This window comes from Vipera ursinii, assembly GCF_947247035.1.
Source record: "Vipera ursinii genome assembly, chromosome: 3".
NCBI classification, from domain to species: Eukaryota; Metazoa; Chordata; class Lepidosauria; order Squamata; family Viperidae; genus Vipera; species Vipera ursinii.
Genome location: NC_139516.1, coordinates 88,005,231 through 88,020,631, shown reverse-complemented (window position 1 = coordinate 88,020,631; position 15,401 = coordinate 88,005,231). Strand labels below are relative to the sequence as shown.

General features: G+C 38.9%; 1 protein-coding gene across 4 annotated transcripts in view; it reads left to right on the top strand.

Moving 5' to 3' along the window:
• The window catches only part of DPH5 (diphthamide biosynthesis 5), a 38,122-nt gene that overhangs the window by 4,158 nt on the left and 18,563 nt on the right, over positions 1-15,401 (top strand). For all 4 annotated transcript variants that reach the window (XM_083358497.1, XM_083358496.1, XM_083358498.1 and 1 more), the window contains exons 2-4: positions 98-279; positions 1,413-1,537; positions 6,118-6,226. In XM_083358497.1, coding sequence (XP_083214623.1) covers positions 145-279; positions 1,413-1,537; positions 6,118-6,226 — 369 coding nt within the window. In that variant the 5' untranslated portion in view covers positions 98-144. The remainder of the gene's footprint in view (positions 1-97; positions 280-1,412; positions 1,538-6,117; positions 6,227-15,401) is intronic.

Below are 15,401 nucleotides of genomic sequence, written 5' to 3'. Positions count from 1 at the left end.
TACCTGTATAGAATTTCTCAAACTTCCTATGTTCCATTACCTACCATCAAGCTTTAATATTTGATTTTCATTGTATTTTTGTCTGTTTCATTGACAGGTGTAAAAATCCTCCATACCAAAGCATTTCTTGTCCTGTTTTAAAAAATGCTTTACTTGATTGGTCTTGGACTTGGAGATGCCAAAGATATTACAGTAAAAGGGCTGGAAGTAATAAAGCAGTGTAGCAGAGTATATTTGGAAGCCTACACTTCTATCCTAACTGTTGGAAAAGAAGCACTGGTATGTGAATAAAAGCAGGGCGAAGTGTAAAATAATATCAGAGCAATAGAAATGGTATTCTGATCCCTAATCTGGTGTGAAATGTTCTAGATAATATTGCATCTAGTTACTATATCTTGATTTAGTCCACACGTAATGGGACCACCTCTGTGGAGGAAAATTAGAATACAGACACAAACAGGCAACGAACATAAAAACTTTATAAATTGCAATTTTGTTTCCTGATCATTTATATGCATTTACATAATTCTGAGCCAAAGAGTTTGTTTTAAAATGTTTTAGAATGTTTTAAAAGTTTGGCATTAGATTATCATGACCCTTTAATGATAAAACTATTATGTTCTGACTGATAGGATATAGGCTTGGCATTAAAGTTGGGTGCCCAGTTTCCACATCCCCAGTTTGTTCCCAACCTATAAGATTGGAAACACAACAGGGCCAATTATATGTATCTTTATAGTGTATAAGAACTCAAAGCTACGTCATAAGGAGGATTTAATTTAATTTAATTTAATAATTTAATTTGTATACCGCCCTTCTCCCGAAGGACTCAGGGCGGTGAACAGGGCTATGAATGCTAAGTAATGTGGTTTGTTAACAAAAGTTGATGACTTAACGCAAAAGGCAAAACCACCCATTTGTAATTTTTGCAATGCACCATTCTTTTGCAATCCACCATATAGCCCTCAGCCGAGGCCTCCTGCAGTTGCGCTACTACAGTTGATCAGTAGGTCACTGAATGCTTAGCAGTGTGATTTCCCCCTGAATTAAAATAGCATAGCTTATGATTTTCTAAGTCTTTCAAGTGGATTTAGTGTCATTTAAACTGTGAAAGTAATTTGAAAAGTAAACATGCTGCCCTCAGTCCAGAAAGACATGAAAAGGTCTAGCCCATTTGCTATCCTTATTGGTTGAAAATATTAAAAAGAACGTGTGCCCATCCTCCCAAGTTCAACCACCCCAAAATTGTCTACCCTGATCCTTGGTTCAGTTTCTTAAGCATCTTCTCTATTTCATTCTAAACTGCTTTGCAGGATAGCTATAATGGTATCATAGTGCCATATCTTTTTGCATGTCACCTTACTTTCCTTTACAACATATAAGAGACAGATATAACCTTTTTCTTTTTGTAGGAAGATTTCTATGGTAAAGAGCTGATCCTTGCTGACAGAGAAATTGTAGAGCAAGATGCTGATAGTATCCTGAAAGATGCACATCAAACTGATGTGGCTTTTCTCGTAGTTGGTGATCCTTTTGGGTAAGAAGAGAAAACGCCAAATAAAATCCCACAAGCTATGGTTTTAAACATATCTCTAGTGTGATTACACTGAAAAAGTAACTTTCCAACTGTAATGTTTGCTTCAGAATCTCTTCTGCCTAACTTTCATAACTTTCCTGATTAACACTTTAATTGTACATTGGTGGAAGCTAACATCAGAATTTAAAAATAGGCTCTAAAATGGATTTGGAGACTCACCTTATTTATTTACAATAATTTTATTTATTTACCATATGATGGGTACAGTGAGTGATCATAATGACTTGTGTGGAAATCTTGTTAATAATCAGTACCAGATTCCTGGGAAGGAAGGCAGTTCATGAAGAAGTGAAGAGAAATTATAGGAGAAGCATGCTCCCCATTTCTTAGCCCTGATGCAGTCAGACCTGCCAAGATGATCACCTGTGTTGCACCTTTTAAAAGGAAATACACACTAATTTGCATGATGTATTATAATACCTTGCTCATCAGTAATGAAGTAAATTGATTGTTGATGTCTTGACTGCCTTCTAAAAAAAAAGATATTTTTCATACAGGCTATTCCTTATTGGTTTCACAAGAGATTCAGGAAGGCTTGTCCAGACTGTTTTGTCAATTTTCATGTTGCATCTACAACCCATGTAATGCTGCAGTACAAGTTGCACAGTCTATCCATACTGTAGACATCTAAGGTAAAGGTAAAGGTTCCCCCGCACATGTGTGCTAGTCGTTTCCAACTCTAGGGGCCGGTGCTCATCTCTGTTTCAAAGCCGAAGAGCCAGCGCTTGTCCGAGGACGTCTCCGTGGTCATGTGGCCGGCATGACTAGACACCAAAGGCGCACGGAACGCTGTTACCTTCCCACAGTAGTGGTCCCTATTTTTCTACTTGCATTTTTACGTGCTTTCGAACTGCTAGGTTGGCAGAAGCTGGGACGAGTAACAGGCGCTCACTCTGTTACACGGCACTCGGGATTCGACCCGCCAAACTGCTGACCTTCTGATGGACAAGCTCAGCGTCCTAACCCACTGAGCCACCTCAGACATCTGGGTCATTACAAATGAGTTTGACCTATTAGGTTTCCCATTTATATTTGCACCCCTTTCTTTCCCCAGAACACTTCCTTCTGCCTTAGCCAGTTGAGCATCATCAATCTACAATGTAAAAAGGAAAGAAGCTTTTGTTTCCAGCTGGGGCTTTAAAATTAATATTGCCCTTCTGATGAGAGTATTGAGAAAATGTAATTGCCATGGGCATCATCTGAGAGATTCCTGCTGTGAAAGAAATGTATGCATATACATAAATGGGGACTGATCTACATCTTTAGCAACATGAAAAGGATATTTTCTTGCTTTCTTCCTGCCTTTTTAAACAAATGGCACTTACAGATGATACCAACCATGGTGAATTAATATAATTACTACACTCAACGCAGTGACATTATTAAATGCGTCTTACTGAATCTTTGTGCTGAAACACAATGAAAAGAACCCTGTTTGATATAGCCAAATGTTTCCATATAAATCATTTGAACACAAACTTCACTCCAAGATTATTTCCAAACTTTGCTGGGGGCCAACCTCAGATTTTTAAATGTGTATAAGCCTTTGGTGGTCTGGCATTCTGACAATTAAGATTAATCCAGATAAAATGTATTAATCCAATAAAAACAATCCGTATAGGTTTTGAAGATTTGGGTATCTTCCTATCTGCACACAAATGTTAATTTAGTCCTGAAAGAGGCTGCTGTGCTGCAAAATATTCATTGTGAATCCTAAGATATTCTTGGACTTGCGGGCCAACAAAGCAGGTAGCGGCAATGCAGTCTGGGTTAATCTTATCTATCAGTTATGGATTTTCTAGCTTCTGTTAATCATATGTTAGTTATCTCCATACTAGAGTGCTGCAATTGCCTTTACTTAAAGCTGCCTCTGAATATTATATAAGGAAACAAACAAGCTTAATATTTAGATTCTAATGGAGATCCAAACGTCTAAAAAATGCAACTGGCAGTTTTGTTACAATTGCATTGGCTAACAGTTGCATTTTTGACATTAAAATATTTTGTTTTAAATTTTATTCATTTTGGAATGAAGTTGAGTAGACTAGAGTACACAAGCTTTAGCCGTGCTCTATTGTGGTTACTATTGTGGTTACTATTGTGGTTACTATGTGCCCTAGTTCCCAGTCAATTGCCTACTTGGTTTTCCTATTGTGAAAACTTTTTGATTCTTTATAATGAGTTCTAAGGGGAAAATTCTATTTCTATAAGCTGCTTAGAGTCTGCCTGGTTTCAGGTGACTAGTTAATTTTATAATTAAAATTATCCTTTGCTATTCCCTAACTATTGCAGTTGTCATATTATTCCTATCACTTTTTAAAAGGTAGTTACAAAAAATGATTAATTTTTACATAGAAAGATGAGAATATGTACACCAACACAAAATCTAAACAACTGGGTAACTTATATTATTCTGAGTGCAAATGTTGCTATATTATGCAATGTGTGGTTGGAACAATCAAACAGAACCTCCAAAAAAAAAATAATAGAAGGGTTAGTCTCAGCGAATCTTGGATGTACCTCAATGGGAATTAAACATCAATGCCAGAAAGTGGATTGCTTAATCACTCTGTTCAGCCAGATGCTCTTTCTTTTCCCTCTTTCTCTTCCATCCAATAAGCAGCATTAAACTAAGATTCCTTGGGGAAATGGGAGCAGCTGAAGCCATTGCTGAAGTTTGGCCGTCTTATTAAATTAATTTCTACATTTGGGTGGATAGTACAGTAAATGTGATTGATGCATGTTTGATTAGGAGCTTCTTAGAGCTTTGAGCGGTGAGTTGCTCCAGGAACATCTCTTCATCAATGTCCGGTTTTGCATTCAAGCACCTTAATTCTTGTTGGCCAAGTACTTCTAGCCTACTCATCTTAGTATCTGAATGGTAGGCCATATTAATTCTTTCCAGCGGTACATTTATCAGTGCTTATAGGGAGCTGCTGCTCTTTTAACTAAAGCCTCTGACAGCCTTGATTTGCATGTTTTCTGTACGCCTTACTGCACTTCTCTTGATTTCTTGCGATCTTTTGTTTTCTAAATCCCTCAGAAGAGATCTTTCTTTAAGCTAGATGTTTGCCTGGCACATGCAGTGGAAATCCAGCACTTATGAGGGGCTACCATTCACTTTCCCCCTGAAGTCTTCTTGAATAACAAATGTGAATGTATCAGAAAACAAGCATTTTGCATACTATTGCAAGCACAGAGCATGCATACCAAGTTTCTCATCTGCAATTAAATGAAACTCCGTTTGCCCAGTAATTAAAAGAGAGCATTGGAGTTACGCCAGAGTTGCTCTTTGTGCCAAGTTGCTGTTTGCCAGCTAACAGATGTCTTGCAGTTTTCAGAAAGGGACAAAGAAATGGAGCACCTAGTTTTCAGATGCAATCGTTTATTAAAGTTAAAAATGCAAATGACTGTAATTTTTAGCTTTCTAGTGTTTGAACTAGCTTTGGTATAGGGTCGCGTGGATTTTCTTTTTCCCCCCAGATTTAGTTGGTTGAGTTCAGTGTGGATTTTCATCCCTCTTGCTGTTTCACTAAGGACCATCTGAAAGCATATACTTCTCAAGTGTCCATATGTGTAATACAAATTTACGATAAGGTTTTGCAACTTTCTTAGGCTCTGACTGACACACCAGAGGCAATGTGAACCTAGGGGGGGAGGGGGGGAGTGAAAATGTGGCAGAAAAAACACACATCTTGATTTGATTTTGTTTCTGTTTCCACAGCAGTACATTACATAGATAGATTTGAATGAATTCCCTGAATGATAACAGTTCAGAGGAACATTTATTTCTTGGACTTACTGATTCCCATGTTAACCTTCATTTTGAGATAATTATCATCCCATCAACAAGATGCCATGAGGTCTTAAGGTGTGTAGATTTGCAACAGGCCATGGATTGCAATCAAACACACAATGGTGCTTGAGGAACGGAACTAGTTTGGAAATGGGTGTAAGCGACAGATACATAAAATTCTGCATTTGAATTGGAAAACAAGAATTTGGATAGCTTCATGTTTTGGAAAAGGGTTATTAGGGAAGACAGCATTTGGTTATTGCTATTATTACATAAAGGTAAAGGGACGCGGTGGCTCAGTGGGTTAGGATGCTGAGCTTGTCGATCAGAAGGTCAGCAGTTTGGCGGGTCGAATCCTGAGTGCCGCATAACAGAGTGAGCGCCTGTTACTCATCCCAGCTTCTGCCAACCTAGCAGTTCAAAAGCACGTAAAAAAAATGCAAGTAGAAAAATAGGGACCACTACGGTGGGAAGGTAACAGCGTTCCGTGCGCCTTTGGCGTCTAGTCATGCCGGCCACATGACCATGGAGATGTCCTCGGACAAGCGCTGGCTCTTCAGCTTTGAAACGGAGATGAGCACTGGCCCCTAGAGTCGGAAATGACTAGCACGCATGTGCAGGGAAACCTTTACCTTTTACCTATTATTACATAATTGCAGTGCTACAGAAAATTATCCAGTAGGCTACCATGTTTTATAACTTGCTTTTTTTTTTTTTACTGCAGGGCAACTACACATAGTGACCTCATTCTCCGAGCTGTGAAGCAGGGAATTCCTTACAGAGTGGTCCACAATGCTTCCATATTGAATGCCGTTGGCTGCTGTGGTCTACAGGTATATATCTTGAGTGCGTGCATTCTGTTCTGAAAGAAAACCACAGCTTTATCCTTCCTTTATAAGGGAGGTTGCAGAAAGCAGGTGTTAACAGGCCATTAACCTGTGAGAAATAGCAGACAGTTGTGCACTTTCTGGTCTTGTGTTTCAGAATCGGTTGTGATCCTTCCTCTTTTTTCCTTTCTTTTCTTTTTCTCCCTTTTTCTCATATACTGTAAATTAATGTATTCCAGGTAGTCCTCAACTTATAACTGGTAACTCAGTGACTGTTCAAATGATGATGGATGGATCTCCCAGTAGCTACTTAAGACCTGGTTCTGGATTTCTGAGGCTGCTCAATCACACTCACACACACACACACACACACACACACACACACACACACACACACACAGGATGACATGACCACATTTTGGGAACATGGCAACTGCTCAGCTTTACAGCTGGTTGAGTGTTCCAAGGTCACATGACCATAGTTTTCAATATTTTTTCCAGTTTCTGGCTTTTTCAGCTGGTTTCTGACAAAAATACCCCATGGAAATAAATCCATTATTTGCTTAACAACTGTGGCATTCATTTCCTAACTACAGCATTCATTTAACAACCACTACAAAAAAGTTATAACACCAGATCTGGTGTTCTTTGACTTACAATCGTCATGATTTATGATAGAAATTTGAGGCTCCGTTACAGTCGTAAGTTGAGGACTATCTGTATAACTGAATTTCTAAACAGTAAAGTCTTCCTTTTTTTCACCCCTAATGGATAAAATAAGAACGGGTGGTGCTTTTTCCCATAGACCTTGGGAAAACTCATAATCTAAAGATCACATAATCTAAAACATATAACCCTAATATTGGATCAGTGTATTTTTCCTTTTGTTTTATTTCTATTTTATATACCTCTTTTCTGTGATATATGTTGCTACTAACACTTTCTTTTTCACTGCACTAAACAGACTCATTATCAGAACTATGAATGTATATCTCTAATAACGGGATGGTATAAGGCAGGGGTAGGCAACCTTGGCTCTTTTATGACTCGTGGACTTCAACTCCCAGAATTCCTGAGTCAGCCATGTTGAGCGGAAAGAGAGAGGTTTCCAAGTTGAGCCATGCTGGCTCAGGAATTCTGGGAGTTGAAGTCCACAAGTCATAAAAGAGCCAAGTTTGCCTACCCCTGGTATAAGGTATTCCTTGTGTTATGATCACAAATGAGATCAGAATTTACGTTGCTAAGCAAGGCGGTTGTTAAGTGACTTGTGCCTGATTTTATGATCTTTTTGCCACAGTTACTAAGCTAATCATTGCTGTTAAGTGTACAACACAGCATGAATCTAGCTCCACCCGATGACTTAGTCAGAAGTCAGCTGGAAAAGTCACAAATAGCCATCACACAACTCTGGAACACAGCAATCAATATGCCAATTGCCAATTTTGATCATGCGATCACAGGGATGCTGCTACGGTTGTAAGTGTGAGGACCAGTCATAGTCAGTTTTTCAGTGTTGTTGTACATTTGAATGGTTACTAAGTGAATGATTGTGTGTCGAGGACTACCTGTGCTTCAGATCCAAAACTGAAATGATGCTTGAGGGGGACATGAATGTACATACTGCTATCCTTAGCGACTTTTTAAAGAAATGTCATCTCATTATATTAAGGGCTTGCCGATAGAGCACCCACTCTCTTTCTGAGGCATCTTGATATGCCTTTGTCAAGGGTAGTCGGTAGTCGGTTTATGCTCATCACCCCAGATTTGATGGGAAGTACCCCAATCTGATGCCTTTGGGGTGTTTTCCCATACAGATAGTCCTTAACTTACAATACATTGCTTAGCAACTGTTCAAAGTTACAACGGAACACCCCCCCCACACACACAAAAAAGATACTTACAATCCAATTACGAAGATCTAATCTGCAGGCCACTTCCCACATTTTGGATGCTGGACAACCAGCCCATATTTATGTTGTTCTCAGCATCCCACTGTCATATGACCAAAATTTACAGTGGTTTTTTTCTTTGAAAAGTGGCGGTAATTTCCAGTTTGGGGCAAAAATGCCCTAAAGTGACAATGTGTTCACTTAATGACTGCATTCACTTAACGATCATGGTGATTAACTTGCAAAAAAGTTCGTAAAATCAGGTCACATAATCACCTGCTTTACGACCATCATGACTTGCAGCCATAATGGGCAGGCTCTGTTATGGTCATAAGTAAAGGACTATCAGTAATCATATAGTAAATACGGTTAAGTTGGCAAAAGCTGATGCAGCTATTAGAATCTAGATAATGATGGGGGAAAACAGAGCCCTAAAGAAAATAACTTTGCTAAGTGAAATAGTTGCACTGCTTTAGTGCTGGAAATAATTATTTGACCTATTCTGGTGTAACCCTCTTATGGCTTTCCGTAAAATAGGATATCTAGAACAATGGCATCCAGCGTGGCACCTGCTTTCCTAGTGATATAAAAGGGAAATCCAGGTGTTCCAATATGTAGCTGCAAAACAGGGAGGGAATTGAAGACCTGACCTAGGTATGAAAGCCAGTTGGGTGACTTCGAGCCAGTCGCTTTCTCTCAGCCCAACTCACCTTACAGAATTGTTGTTGTGGGGGGAAATAGGAGGAGGAAGTTGTGTTGGATATATTCTCCGCCTTTTGTTATTTGTAAGAATAATAACAAAAGCAGGATAGAAATAAGGGCCCACATTTTAGGAGATTGAAAAATATCCCAAGATTTTGGCAGTTTCCCCCCAGATGGCTGTGTTAAATCAAAATTTCAGACAAGTTCTGTCAGTCTTTGCAAGATTAAAATATAATAAATTCTTGTTATAATTTACCAATGCATATGTACTTTGCAAGTATAGATGCAAAATTAGATCAGCATTTTCCAAACTCTTTCTTTTTTCATTGAAATTACTAATTCCGCTGTCATGTATTTTACCATGATCTTATAAGATCAATATATATTGCAATGTAGTTTACAATTTTATAAATAAATTTCTCATTTACTTGGCCAGCGGTTCAAGATAAAGAAGGGGGGGAAACCTCTTTGATCTGTGCCTAATTTATTAATGCTTAATTTATTGATGGAATTGTCAGAAACTAGCAAAGGTTTGTAATTAAAACAGCTTTTAAAATGGATTAAAAGAAACTAGTCAGAAAGATCTTAGTTATAATGGCAAACTCAAGATGCCGATTGTTTCTAGAAGTCTCCCTTTTTGAATCACACATGGCCAATAAAGAATATTCTATTCTATTCTATTCTATTCTATTCTATTCTATTCTATTCTATTCTATTCTATTCTATTCTATTCTATTCTATTCTATTCTATTCTATTCTATTCTATTCTCCTGCCTTCATTAATTTTACAAATAACTCAAGGTGATAAATATATCCAATACACCTTCCTCCTCCTATTTTCGCAATAACAACCCTGTTAGGTGGCAAGACACTCTCTCAGCCCAACATCACCCAATTGGGTTTACATGGTAAGGGGGGGACTTAAACTCATGGTCTCCTGCTTTCTAGCCTGATGCCTTAATTACTAGACCAAACTGGCTGTCCTTAATCGTAGTTGGCAACATGTAAGTTTAAATAAAAAAGAAACATCAAAAGAACTCCGATCATTTCAGACCTTTGACCATTTTGGCTGGGGATTAAGAGAGTGGGAGTCCAACAAAACTTGGAGAGCCATGTGTTCCTCACTCCATCTTTTTTGCACTTCCCAGAATAAGAGCTTGTGACTGTATGTGCTTGTATTGAAGACTGGTCTTGATGCAGAGGCTCATACTTCAGTAATGAAAAACAGGAAACACCTTTACCTTAAAAAAATAAAAAGCTTACAGAGGGTGCACTGAAGCCTATGATGTAATTCTGCCTTGTCGGAGAGCAGCAGATGTCTAAGCAAATGACATTCTGAGTTCCAGTTTTAACAGTTTTGCCAGCATGACTAGCGTTGGGGGAAGCCAGTTTGAAGCCAGTTGCACAGGAGCCATAAAGCGGGGGGGGGGAATACCTTGTGCATCATGAGTACTTGAGAGTGGCAGCTATTACAGCTAGTCCTCACTTGATGACAGGTCATTTAGCAACCATTTGAAGTTGTGATGGACCCCTCAAAATGTATTTATGACCTAGTTCCAAAGTTCCGACAGCCTCAGACACCCTGCTTGGCATTTTCTGCTGCTTTTCGGCACTTGTTTCCAGCAAAAAAAGTGCCCATTGGGTAAAATGAATTTGTTTAACAATTGCTGCAAAAATGGTGGTAAAAATCAAGGGGTGGTGATACGGTGACCCATTCAATGACTGTCTTGATATACAAGCATGATTCTGGGCTCAGATACAGTTGTAACTTGTATACAGAGACAAAAAAGTGTCTTATATACCGAAAAACATGCTGCAGTATATATCTTTATGGTTGACAATACAGGATTTTCAAATGAGATGGGATGAACACATTTTAATCTCATGACTTTCTGTCATTATCTGTGCAAATAACATAAAAAAAGCTTTTGGTATTGTAGAGTCAAGGTCAAGGAGTTTAGCTTTGAACTTAGCAAAAGAAAACCACATGTTAATTCCTTCATACATGTTCCACTTGTTGATTAAAACAGGGCTTTTCAACCAGTGGTACGGGTACCACCTGTGGTACATTGGCACCTGGCAGGTGGTACACGACCATCCTAGAAAAGTGGTAGCGGGAGGGTGAGGGTAAATGAGCTGAACCACTGGCAGCACCGCACAAGCCTGAGCGAGAGACGGCTGGAGCTGCAGGGCTGTCAGGGCTCAGTGGAAGCGCCAGGATCAGCGCCAGGCTCCAGCTGGAGCTCGGTGCTGATCCTGGCGCTTCTGAGCCCAGAAGAAGCACTGATCAGCTGGAATGTTGCAGCATCTCCAGGGTCCTGTGATTTACATTCAGATGCTTTGCAACTGATTTATATTTATGATGGTCATAGTGTCCCAGGGTCATGTTTAAGTGACCAAAACCTGCTGCAACCACCCAGCAGAAGGGGGGAATAAAAACCAAACATCCCAACCCCAACCCCGCTGCCAATCCTCACCAGAAATGCTCACAACAATGAAAACCTCGGACAGGAGGAAGAGTGCCACCAAGCAGGCAGGCAGGTGTCTTGCTCGGCTGTGGCTTGTGGAGCACTTTTTTCAGTGCCATTGTAACTTCGAACAGTCACTAAGTGAACTGTTGTAAGTTGAGGACTACCTGTACTTCATCACTTTTTTTCTTTTCTTTTTTTTTTTTTTTTTTGGTCATCAAGTTTTTGACACCTTGCTAAGCGACTGGTAGTACTCGGATGTTGCCATATCCTAAAAGTGGTACAATGGGTGAAAAGGTTGAAAAGCCCTGGATTAAAAGACCAAGTTAACATTATGTATGTTATACACAGTTGAACCTTGCTGGTAATTCTCATCTGATGACTATTTATTCACTTAAAGGTATCAAGAAAAGTTTAGGATAGTTCTTTCTCTGTGAGTTCACATTTGTTTATTTTTATAGGAGATCTCATTAAAAATTTCAACTCTCCCCTTTGGATATAATGAAGGTCCCATTAACATTTTCACATAATCATTCACCTATTTGATTTAGGTATTGTGATCTGATTAGGTGGAGCGTGATGAGGTTTCTTCTCCAAATTCTTGTGCCTATGTCAGTTGACAGTATTTTACAATAATCCAGTGGGTGGGAATGTTTTAGTGCCAGGCACAATTGGAAGCATCTGATCTCTTTGGAGAGCAGATACCAGTATCTGCTTTTATCTCTTTCTTTGCAACAGACTGACAATCATTTCTCTGTTTGTCCCTAAGTACTTACAGATTGCTGTAAACCTCTGTTTATTTATGGAATGACATAAATATCTTGTTTTCTTGACCTCTAATCAGGAGTTTGATTAATTTAGATTAATTCCCAGAATTCTCATGCTGGGAAACAACAATCTAGATAATTAAAAACTAAATTATCTAGATGGTTGTTGTTCCCCAGCATGGGAGTTCTGGGAATTGAATCCAGAGCTGGCAAGGTTGACAAACACTGTTTTTGACCCTCACTGAAAATGGGAACCATGAATGCTTAAGATGACCTGGAAAAATGCACTGACCATTCTTACAGCTTAATGCAGCAACCATGCTGGGAAAGGATGCTGCAAAAATACTTGCTTTTGAAAGGTTACTTCATGATTTCTGTCAAGCTATTGCATTATGGCATGTGAATATACATCCTTTCCTTCCCCCCCCCCCAATTTCTGGTTTTAAAATGTCAGAGCAGAGTTGAGAAGGGCATAGTTATTTCTGAAAACTTTTTTTAATGGCTGTTTTGGAGTGATATTTGGGCTTAAGCAATCATGGTTAGGAGACCACAACACAGTTTAATTTCTACATTTGCTATGAGAACAGATGTTACATAAACCTGTGGCTGATCCTAGCATTGGCAGCCCTATATGTGTTGTTTTTTTATTCCTCTACAAAACATTTATCTGGTTGCAAAGGTGTAGAGTACGTATCAGTGTCATTCAAGCTTGACAACTTTAAGATAAGTGGGACTTAATTCCCAGAATTACGCATCTTAAAAACTGCCAAGTTTGAAAAACATTGATCTAGGGTTCAGGGCTGTCTCAGTTGTTTTGAATGCCCGTTTCTGTATCCTCACAAATGGGTTGTGATGTTGATTCATATGACATAGTAGCAGGCATGACACCTCCTTCCCAGTGGTGGGATTCAAATATGTGAACAGTCGGTTCTCTGTGTGGATGCTGCTTCCGGACGTCCATTCTGGGCCTGAGCAACAAAAAAGTAGCTACCGTTTCTGCCGAAGTGGTGCGAACCGGCTGAATCCCACCACTGCTCCTTCCCCTATCCTGGCCCTGTGTCCTCTTTTATCTTCCAACATTTTATCTCTCCCTTTTTTTCCTTGCTCCACTTGCCAGCTTGAAGAAATCAAAATTGCTTGCAAAGATGCAGGAATGTATAACCGTATGGATAGCATATGAGGATTGTTTCATCATAGTAAATGCATCTTTTATTCCACATGTATCCTATTCTACATTTCAGTCAGGATGAGGCAATTTTTCCAGCTGGTAAATGCACTTAAATTGCAAGGGGACACTTGAGGACGCTGTCACAAATGAGCTGTCACATGAGGATGTGGCCAGTGCCAGAAAGCCCATTTACCAGATGGAAAGCTGGCGATGTGGCTACCTGCTAACTTTCAAGTGAAATACTTGCTTCAGCCACTTCCGTATTTATTTTCTATATCTGTCTCTGTGTGAGATTCAAGGGTATTCTTGTAAAGAAAAGTGAATTTAGTAATGGGCATTTTGCCATTAGCCAGTTTTCCAGACACATGCTGTACTAAAAGTTAAAAGATAAGGTAAGAAAAGGTAAGGTAAGGTAGCCTTTATTGTCTTTTTTTACTGTGAGCACACTGTCACATGTTAAAAATGAAATTCTGTTGCCTACTCTCAAAAGAAAGTATACATCTGCCTGTACACATATATACACATACCCCCCCACACACATATATATAAATCATTATTTAATATATTTCATTAAAAATTGAAAAGAAGCCAAAATATAGGTATTATTAAAATAGAGAATTATTTTGAATAGAAAACTGTGAACAACGAGCAAGCAGGACGTTCCCTCATCTGTTTTCCTTCCTTCCTTTATTCGTTTATTAAATTTATATGCCACCATCTCACTGTCTGAGGCGATATATCGTAGGCTTTAAATCTCTCCCACTTTAGCAGGTGAAATGTAGGCTGAATTCCACCTTCTCTCTATGTTATGATATCTAACTTCTCTCCATCAATCATTCCTCAGATGTTATCTGAAGGATCATCATACAGTTTGCAGTAGCAAAACCAAGATGTTTCTTAATTTAGTGACACCTGAATTCCTTTCCGAAAATAGAAGCAATTTATGCATCTTAAATGCCCAACTCAACTCAGATCTCATAATTACTCTGTACTGAAACCTACTCTTTCACTGCTTCAATCTCCAGCGGCAAAGCTGCCTGTGCAAAAAAATTCATACCCTGTTTCTATTCTGTGGGTTTGGCATCCTTCCAGCGGAGTTGTGCATGAGCAGTCACCAAGAACATCTATTGAGGCTTTACTTTTTAGATAGCTTTTGACAGACACAAATGGGATCCTTTTAGTTTCATCTGGTTGCAGAATTAGTGGTTTAGATGTGCCCACCCATGGTAAAAGCTGGTAACGAAGGACAGTTTTTACAGCTATTGCAGGAAACATTGTTTTTTTACAGTATGTTTCTAGGAACAAATGCATGCAACATAGGGAAGGGCACTTGGATGCACATGTCTAGAAAATCTAATGGGCCAGTTATACAACCTTGGCCGTAGGTTTGTACAATGCTTCCTGCAATATATGGAATATGTGGAAAGCCAGAAGTAAATAACTGAGAATTAAGCTTCCTGACATCAGCTTTTTGTATACGAAAGTATTTACAATCCTACCTGAAAATGTGAGTAATTATGTGCTATCAAGTCATTGTTGTCTCTTAGTGACGATGTAGACAGATTTTCTCCGTGACAACCATCTGCAAATTAGGGACATCTTAAAATTGTCTACTGATCTGGAAATTAAAACGACTGGTTGCAAAAGAAGACAGATCTTGCATCCTAGGAGTGATAAACTGAAAAGAAACTCCTAAACAAAGACAACAGCTACAGAGCTAAAATGCTGCCTGTTGTCTTTTACCTGGTTTTACAGGTCCAAAATTATATCAATATATCAGGGAGCAATTCAGGTTTACTGGATAAAATGCTACTTCAACTGAATGCAGTTGAATGTGTAGCATCGGTGACCTTATTGGAACAAAACTGTAGCTGAGATCCCCATTTTCCATGCATTCAGTTCATTTTTTTCCCTCTTTGCCTTTCTGCTGTGGAATTTCAAGTGCTGAAGTATCTATTTCCATCAAAAAGTTGACTCCAAAGCTCTACACTGTCAAGTTCTATTTGAAGAGTTTTGTGAGGAGTTTTAACTATTCTGTGAAGTACATTAGGATTAAATTTGTGCAGAAATCATCATAGCTGATACAGTATTTGAACCCCCTATCTATATATAAAATACGGTTGTTTCCCTATAAGACTCTTAGACTAGAGCTTGAGTAATTTAATCCCTGAAGAATTGTTCCCATTA